This window comes from Mytilus californianus, unplaced genomic scaffold (genome assembly GCF_021869535.1).
Source record: "Mytilus californianus isolate M0D057914Y unplaced genomic scaffold, xbMytCali1.0.p SCAF_11, whole genome shotgun sequence".
Taxonomy (NCBI): Eukaryota; Metazoa; Mollusca; class Bivalvia; order Mytilida; family Mytilidae; genus Mytilus; species Mytilus californianus.
The window spans coordinates 35,504,542-35,513,515 of NW_026262593.1; the positions used below are offsets into that span (position 1 = coordinate 35,504,542).

General features: G+C 32.0%; 1 protein-coding gene across 1 annotated transcript; it reads right to left on the reverse strand.

Annotated features, from left to right (window-relative positions):
• Window positions 1-859: 859 nt before the first annotated feature.
• LOC127719987 (A disintegrin and metalloproteinase with thrombospondin motifs 7-like) lies at window positions 860-8,669 on the reverse strand. Its single transcript, XM_052226372.1, has 6 exons — window positions 8,381-8,669; window positions 7,512-7,682; window positions 6,862-7,035; window positions 6,395-6,504; window positions 1,882-1,972; window positions 860-1,365 (listed from the first exon to the last, which is right to left on the reverse strand). The coding sequence occupies exons 1-6, from the start codon at window positions 8,601-8,603 to the stop codon at window positions 1,139-1,141; spliced, it is 996 nt and encodes a 331-aa protein (XP_052082332.1). The 5' UTR covers window positions 8,604-8,669; the 3' UTR covers window positions 860-1,138.
• Between the last annotated feature and the right edge of the window lie 305 nt (window positions 8,670-8,974).

An 8,974-nucleotide genomic window follows, 5' to 3' on the forward strand; every position in this document is an offset into this window, starting at 1 on the left:
GACAATTGACACAAAAATAGAGGTATGAGCATTCATTTCTCTTTAGTAATGTATACTAGTAATTAAGTAAAAGAAGATGCATCTATATAAGGTCGTTTTGTGAGCATGATATCTTTGACGAAGTTTTGTTGAATATAAAACTACCAATCTACAGTAACACTAGTGGTGATTCCTATTTTTTTGTAGTACATGATGGTTTACTAGTCATTCGAAGTGTTCTTAATAAAATGACAGGATTTGTTTGGAAAGCACAACTTTCTTTGATATTCTATATTCACGAATTTATAAGACTGAACCATAAAATCTTTCAAAGCTGCTGTAGCTCTGAATAAATAAAGGCAACAGTAGTATACCGCTGTTCAAAAGTCATAAATCGATTAAGAAAAAAAACAAATCCGGGTTACAAATAAAAATCGTATCTTAAAGAACAAAGTGGACTTTTTTTTAGCCTCCTGCTTGCCGGGCAGTTGGTTTAATTGTAAACGGGGATCCTTAGTCTGCTTCCTGGGCAACAGGAAATTGTAAACAGGAAATATTTGGAATAAACAAGTACCTATTTAAAAAAAAAACAAAAAAAAAAACCCGAAGGAAACACATTAACTATAAGAGGAAAACAACGGAACAACAGAAACACTGAACTGCTACAAAAACAAACGCCAACATACATAGAAACGGACTATTTGATAACAACTGCCATATTCCTGACTTGGTACAGGACATTTTAGGAAAAAATGGTGGGTTGAACCTGGTTTAATGGCTAGCTAAACCTCCCGCTTATATGGCAATGTTAAAATAATATCGTTAAAATGACAACATTACGTGACAGGAATACAGTACAAACAGAGGCAAGAACACTCAGCACAGAAAAATGCACAAATAAATAATATTATTGTACATTATTTAATATATAAATATATTTTTATCCAAAATATGTTTGGCCATGTTTGCATTTTCCTTTAAGTGTTTGTCCATTAGCCACTAATTATCTAGTAATAAAGTGGGTTTTATTTGATCAAACAGTCAAACTAGCCATCTAGGATCAACTAGACGATTTAAAGTACGCCGCATGATACAATGTTATTAATGAGAGAATGACAGTAGATAGTGTCTTGTTTTCAAACCATATACTCTATTCATTTTACACATTATTTTTACAGACGAATGACTGTTTATAACCACAGTCAAAGTCATCCCATTGATATTCAGAACTTTGCCATATTTGTACACATATGTAAGTTTTATGTATCGGGTACAACACTGGTTCGTTAGGAGCCCAGTTTGTAAAATTCATTCTGCCGTCTCCCGATGAAAGAATCCATTTATATTCATATCTGACCTTTTTCCCTCCGATCCATACATCTCTACCTAAAATCAAAATACAATCTCATAAAGTTATTATTTTTGCAATGTACTTGTGTTTGTATATGTACAGAATAGAAAATAATACACAAGAACAAAACGTTATATCATAATTATCTTTATCAAAGTTTTACAGTAGTGAAAAATAAATGTAAAGTAACGATGTCCTAAGAAAAGCTTGTAGCTCATGTTTTAATATGATCTGTTAAAATATAAAAAAAAAAATGAATCGGGTTACACAACAACATGGACTCCAAGGGAAATAAATCCAATTCAAATAAGTCGATCTTTATCTTGAATAAAACCGGTATAAATCCTCAAGTCAAATAGTCATTCTGCGATTAAGCATTCTTTTGAATTACCTTTTCAAACTTTTGGCCTTTTAAATACCGTAAAAAAGGTTTGAAATATGCATCCAACAAAAGGGGTACTACAATACGATGCAGGATTTGAATCCTATTCATTTTCAAATCAGAATATATGAAATATATTTTTACATTTAGTGTAAAATTATTTGCCTACCGATAAGGATTCGTATTTTAAGGGACAGCCAGTCAGATTCGGCTTTGGAATATACTGTTGATAGTGTGGCGTTTTGTTGTCTACAATACACCTGAAAAATTAAGACAGAGTAAATCAATTTATCGTTGTATTCAAAATATATTAAAAAAGAGTTAAACAATTCATCGTTGTATTCAAATTATATCAAAGCACAGTTAAACAGTTTATCGATGTATTCAAATTATATTACGACAGATTAAAACAATCTATCGTTTTGTTCAAACTATTTTGAGAATCCTAGCCAACTTTTAATGAATCCAACTTTGATTATAACGAAAAAAACACTTTCATAATAAAAAAAACCAGCAATTGCAAAAATAATTATACACTAAGAAAAGGGTATTTTTTATCATATGTTCAGGATCAATAAGACCCATGTAATTAACGTGGGTCTTATTGATCCTGAACATATGATATAAAATACCCTTTTCTTAGTGTATAATTATTCTGCAATTGATTTTATTCTTATTATGAGTGTTTTTTTCGTAATAATCAAAGAAATAATCAAATACGCAAATACGTAAGGACAGGCAAAAAATATTTCACTTATTAGTCCATAGTTACCCGAACTTTTACCGGACTTTATTTTTTTATCGATGCTATTACTTCGTCTACAGTAACTTCACAGTCTAATTGAGTAACATTTATATCGTTAAATACCGTAGTCTATGATATTACGAACGTCTTCACATAGATCTTGCGAACTATCTCCTAGTATCGATTCAAAGTGTTTCATCATGGTTTCATTATCAATTTTACACTTAAAATTCCCTTTTCGTTTTATCGACGACCAGAACTTTCTCGGTTCTGTACTAGCTAAATCTCAGAGTTCGATACCTTTCCGACGTTTGTATTTAAATTGTGCTTTTCGGTTCATTTTATTATAGTTGTTTCGTGAAATAACGTATGCCTTTCTGTTGACGTCTGACGGGTGATGGAAAATAATTTCAAGCCACATGAAAGTCATCACGTGCATTCGCACAATTATTATCAAACCACTCGTTGTTCGGCCTAACTTTATTTTCATCTTGACGTATCAACAAGGTTCTGCCAAAAACTTTATGTGCACTATCAAATAAATTTTTTGGTAAATTCCTGAACAGCCAGCATGATTTAAGTCATTTCACCAGTACTGTTATTCACTATAGACAATAAATTATTTTGTTTTTGTTGTACATAATATCTATATATTCATTAGATCTTTTTATATCCCACTTTATGTAATTGCGAATCTTAGGAAACGATAACTCAGGTCTAAAATTTCGGAATTGAAGTTCAAATAATAATGGTGCGTGATCAGAAAATTCGTTGAAGTTCAGCACATCAAAATTCTTAATAAGTTTTTAATCGCTAGGTGAAATAAGTAGATAGTCATTGACACTCCTGCCATTCATTGTACAGAATGTGAATTTTCCATTAGCAATCGTAAGTTCAGTATTATAACATAACTGTAAAAGTTTTCGATCAAATGCGTTAATGGTTTTATCTACGGAGTGTCTTTTCGGAACAATGGGGTTTCAACGTGGTTTACACTATCTAAATACAAATCTAAGTTATCGTTTGATAAAACATCAATTTCACCAATACGACTATTCAAGTCGCCACACACTAAAAATGAACCCTTTTCTTTATACTCTAAACATACACTTTCTATAATATCCTAAAAATCAACATCACATTTGTTATAAAAGTTTGATTTTTCATGTGGAATATATGAAAAACATATGTAGATATCATTTGCAGTATTAAAAAAATCATGTTTTAGTTTTATTACAACAATACCACAGTATAGCTCTCTATCTATAGAAATACCATTAGTTAATTTTGATTTACAAAATATAGCCAATCCACCTTCATGTCGAGTACCTACTTTAACATTTCTATTCAAACATAATAATTTCACTAAACCTTCTATTTCTATAATATTATTTTCTTGTAACCAAGTTTCACATAAAAACAAAAATTCGTATTTATTTGCAAAATTAAAAAAAAACATTGTCTTCACAACAAGAGGTTAAACCATGTACATTTCAACTTAAACATTTTAAATTGCTCAATTGTTCCCTGTGCTGTCACTATGGAGTATACTCTTGACCACCCACACAAATTTTGTCCTTCACAAAATATGCCTTGATATCCCTGGAGCACAGTTCTTTCAGTAATTGTATTTTTTTTCTTTTCGACGTTTTTGTATTTCTAACGGTAATTGTTCAGATATTTCAAAAGGTGAATCTTTCAAATTCTTCGAACTTTTCTTTACAAGATACCGCATCTCAAAATTTGCAAACTTTACAAGGATTGGTCTATTTTTTCACCTTTCTTTCCCAATCAGAACGAATCAAATATTGTAATTTTATCTGCAGGTTTTTCAATTTTTAAGTTTTGACCACTGAATTCCAAAACCACATCTGAACACAAATCCGTTTCATTTTTTGGAATGTTGTAAAGTATAAGATAATTCCTCATAGAACTCATATAGGCATCAGTTAACTCATTTTGTTACCTGTCATTTTCCTTTTTTACTTGATCTATTGTTTTGCTCAACTTTTCATCATTCGCATGGTTGTTTTTCTACTGCATTGCTAATTTGTCAACATCATTTTTAAAATTTGATAGAGAGTTTTTGGCGCTTGGTCACTTTTGAATTAAAACTGGTTACTAACTTGTCAATTTGGTCTAATTTATTTAACTTATTTTCAAATCTGTCTATTCTACTAAATAGTTCGACTACCCACTGTTGTCTTTGTTGCATAGTGGAATGAATTTGGGGCGAGACGTGCTGCATAGGCATAGGAATCATTCCAGTGTTTGGCGTGGAACACATCTGTTGACTTTTACTAGGAAACATATTATTTGGATTAGGACAGTAAAAGATAGTGTCTTATGAAAAGTTAGACTGATTCATATTGTTCATCATATTTTCTTGCAATAAACTGTTTAAATCGCCTTTATCAAAGTGAGTACTAATTAACTGTTTGTTTACATTTGTAATGTCACCTGTTTTTTCCACCGTCATTGGGGCATGTTGATTGAGTTTGAGTTTTTTGTTTCGCCTTCTTTTTCTTTGGTTTCTTTTCATCTGGATCGTATGTAGCACTATTGTCACTTGTGTTACTTACGTTGTTTCTTTTCTTCCCCTTTTTGGGCATATTTCACATATAAAATCATATTTTTGTCTCTCGACTAAAAACCTCGACTGTCCATTACATGTTACGTGTTGTCCCATTTATACCAAACCGCCGAACAAAAGTATGAAAGATGGATTGAAATCTATCTTTAGGTACTCAAGGCTTTATGTTACAAAAATGTAGATCACTCATGCAAATATTCATTATGTATTTTCACTAGTTTTAAAAAAATGGCGGAAGATACTTAGTTGACTTTCAAAGCTAATAAACTGACAACGACAAGTCGAAAAACGAAAGACTACGAAAAGACAATCTAGCATATTACAAATATTAAAGACATCATGATTGTGTTCCCAGAATGAAATGTCAATCAGTAGTTATCCAACGAACAAAGTAGAAAACGTCATAAAAAGTTTAAAAAAAATGACCGCATGACCTTGTACATCGCAAAAAATTAAAAAGGCATTGCATCGACAGGATAAGCATTAATTAACAGCACTTGTAATAAACAGTTGCATAACATTTCTATGGGTATTGTATGTGCACTGTTTACTATATGTGCTGATGTGTCCTCCTTTTGTATCAAGCACAGTCTTTACAATGCCTTTTACAAATAAAAAAATAAATGACACACCTGCGATTTATATAGCTTGTGTTACGTTGCTGATGCACTTTCTTTAAAGAATTGTAAATTTAAAGCTTATCTTCATCTCGTCGAACCAATTGAACAACAAATTATGGATGCACTATGGATATAATAGGCGCGACTTGCTATCTTGATCTACACCTGTCAACAGATTTTAAAGAGTATTCCGCCACAAACATAACGATTTCAGTTTCCAAGAAGTTGATTTACTTTCTGAGTAGCAAACCTTTACATCACATGCTAATGGTGTAAATACGACGAGAGGGGTTTTTAACGACATTGGGGTTTGTGTTGCTCTGTCTTTGGTTTTCTGTGTTGAGTTTTGTACTGTTGTTTGTTTGTTTTTTTCTTTTTAGCCATGGCGTTGTCAGTTTAATTTCGACTTGTGAGTTTGAATGTCCCTTTGGTATCCTTCGCCTCTCTTTGGCTACCCACGGTCGGCTAAAATATATCACGGTTGGTTTGTTTTTAAATTTCCACTGCAGAAAGAATATTTGCAGTCATTGTCACATAAAGTGTCCAGTATTGAATCATCGTATTAAAATAGTATCGTCATACACTAAAAAATGTTTGTAATTATCAGGATATTTTGTCACAGATAAACACACATACACATTCACATAATTAAACGTGGACAACTTCCACTAGTAGATCATTTGGGTACTACTCTTTGTCACAATTTGAACTGTTGAAAAATTACCTGAGCGGTAAACCATGAAGCCTGTCTTTTACTGAAACAATAGCATGCATTAAAGTCATCATTTCGTATCCAACCGTTTTCACATTGTAGATTGTCTGGTTTTGTTATTCCTGAAACCATAACCAAATCATATAATGCATTATCAAACTGTCGAATGACAGGCTTTTATTGAAATATTTGGACGTTGATTCTAGTATCATATGTTCTCAATGACTTTAAGGTTAAGTTCAAATTGGGAAGTTACTGAAGAATAAGACTTGTCAAATGAAAACTTGATTGCCAAGTATTTGTTTATAAACTAATACGATTAACTTTTAGCTGAAAATCGACACACTGTGTCGACCAACAAACAAAATGTATTATGGTATAGTTGTTCATGTGGGAAAAGCGCTTCAGAAGCATAAAATTTAGATTGTCTATTACATTCACTGTGCAGTTATGTCTTTCGAAATCAGCTGATGTCTTACCAGGGCAACATTCTTGTTGATTACATTCTGTTTGTTTAGTTCTTTGGCCCCTACAAGACTTTCCGCCATTTTGAGGATATGGATTGGAACATTCCCTAAACTTGTTCTGTGTGCCTGTACCACATGTGACACTGCAAGGTCCATCCATTATCCAGTCACTCCAATGTCCATCAACTAGAATGAAGGAATTTAATTTTGCAGCTTTATTTTCAGTTTCAAAAACATACGGGAATATTTTCTTGTTAATTTTAACTTTATCTATTTATCTAATTATTTGACATATCTTTTTCCCTCGTTTAGGTATGAAAATAAAACAAATTGACATGAATGCTTATGACACAACTATTTTTCATAAAAACAAATAATGAAGATGTGAATGACGACAGTTTTTAATGATGAACAAAACCCATATACCGAATGGTCAGATTAAAAAAAAACTTGAATAGCAAAGCAGTGACTCTTTATAACTGTTGATATTTATAACTAATTTAAATATTTAGTTATTTCCCATTTAAACATCAATATAATAGGAAACATGATTTCACAAAACGTCGACGCAAAGTAAATGTAAGTAAACCGGTAGGCTAAAGAAAAGAGTTTCAATTGAGTGTCTTTCAACATTATGAGTCCTTTAAGTATATATGTAATACCTTGACAGTGTCCAATATCACAAGGTTTGGTCATAGTTTCTATCTCATTGCCTACACAATACGTTTCGCTAAGGCATGACCTTGACCTTTCTCCCTTTTGAGTACCGTGGCCACAAGTAACGGAACAAGGTTGCCAGGTCCAGTCGCCATAACTACTCCACACATCATTTCCTGAATAAAATAGATCAAAACATACTTCTACTGCAGATGTAATAATTAACACACCTCCAAGCAGACACCATTGTAAAAAATATTAAAATGAAAAATAAATATTAAGTCGTTTTTGTTTTGCACTGTTCCACTTCTTAGTTCTATATATGGTAAGAAATAGCATACACAGTATAAGTTCTAATATTAATGATTAAGAATACTACTGCGTTGGCAATCCTGACTGTCTGTGAAGCCCTAGCAAGATGATGGTTGCAAACTGTGGGAAGAGTTTATGCTTTATCTTCCTTCTGATAATATAATTGAAAATATTACTACGAGTTACGACTAAACAAAGGACTCCTGATAATGGAAAACAATACCTATGGAAGTCATTGGTAGATAGAGTGATGGCTAATTAACAATTATCTAACTAAAAGTCGACTATTATTTTTTTTCGTATTCCATGATACAGTTACCACGTATGGACTGAGAAATAGCAAAAACGATTTGTATCACTCGGTGACGGCACGGTAATACGACAGCATATATGCGGTTAAAAAATGTAAATTGTAAATTATCAAAATGCATATTGCATATTTTCAGAATTGGAATCCCGTTCAAGTTTGACGTAAACACCAGTGCATTGCGCAGTTGATGAACATAAAAATGTGAAATAATTCTTTAAACATTTCACTTCTTTTAAGTCATTAGTAACTCACCTTTTGATGAATTCAATTCATTGTGAAACTGCAAATATGGTGCTATAATTAGCATTAGAGACAGAGTCATAACAACTGTTATTACACATCCTGTAGCTAAACCAATTAAACACGATGTCCATTTTATGGTATACAGCACTCTTATTACACTCCATTTATTACCGTTATAAGAAGTAGCTTGATCATTTTGATGATCTACATTAACTAACTTTCGGCGGTCCATTTTGTGTAGTGCATAACAAAAGTAGTAAAATAAACTATGACATACATATAACCAATAAGTTGATGCACTTATAAAACCATAAACTCGTATCATACGTTTCTTGTTACTGTGTTATTACAAACAATCAATTACAGGCGTCTCTTCAAGTACCTAGTTAACATTTTCAAGTGGGATTATATATAATTATCCAGCATTGTACATGTCACTTGTTGTACTTTTTAACATTTATTTACAAATATACCATGGAATGTACCAACACGCCGTATATTTTTTCTATGCTCAGCTAGTAACATTTTGGAAGTTATCTGCAATGATATAAAAATTAGGAGATGTGGTATGATTGCAAATGAATCAGCATCCTCATCCAGAGT

Coding starts and splice junctions, on each gene's coding strand:
- LOC127719987 (XM_052226372.1), bottom strand. CDS start 8,603: ATGGACCGCCGAAAGTTAGTTAATGTAGATCATCAAAATGATCAAGCT. Junction 6,505..6,861: donor TCAACAAGAATGTTGCCCTG/GTAAGACATCAG, acceptor TTATGGTTTCAG/GAATAACAAAACCAGACAAT. Junction 1,366..1,881: donor TAAAATACGAATCCTTATCG/GTAGGCAAATAA, acceptor TTTTGATTTTAG/GTAGAGATGTATGGATCGGA.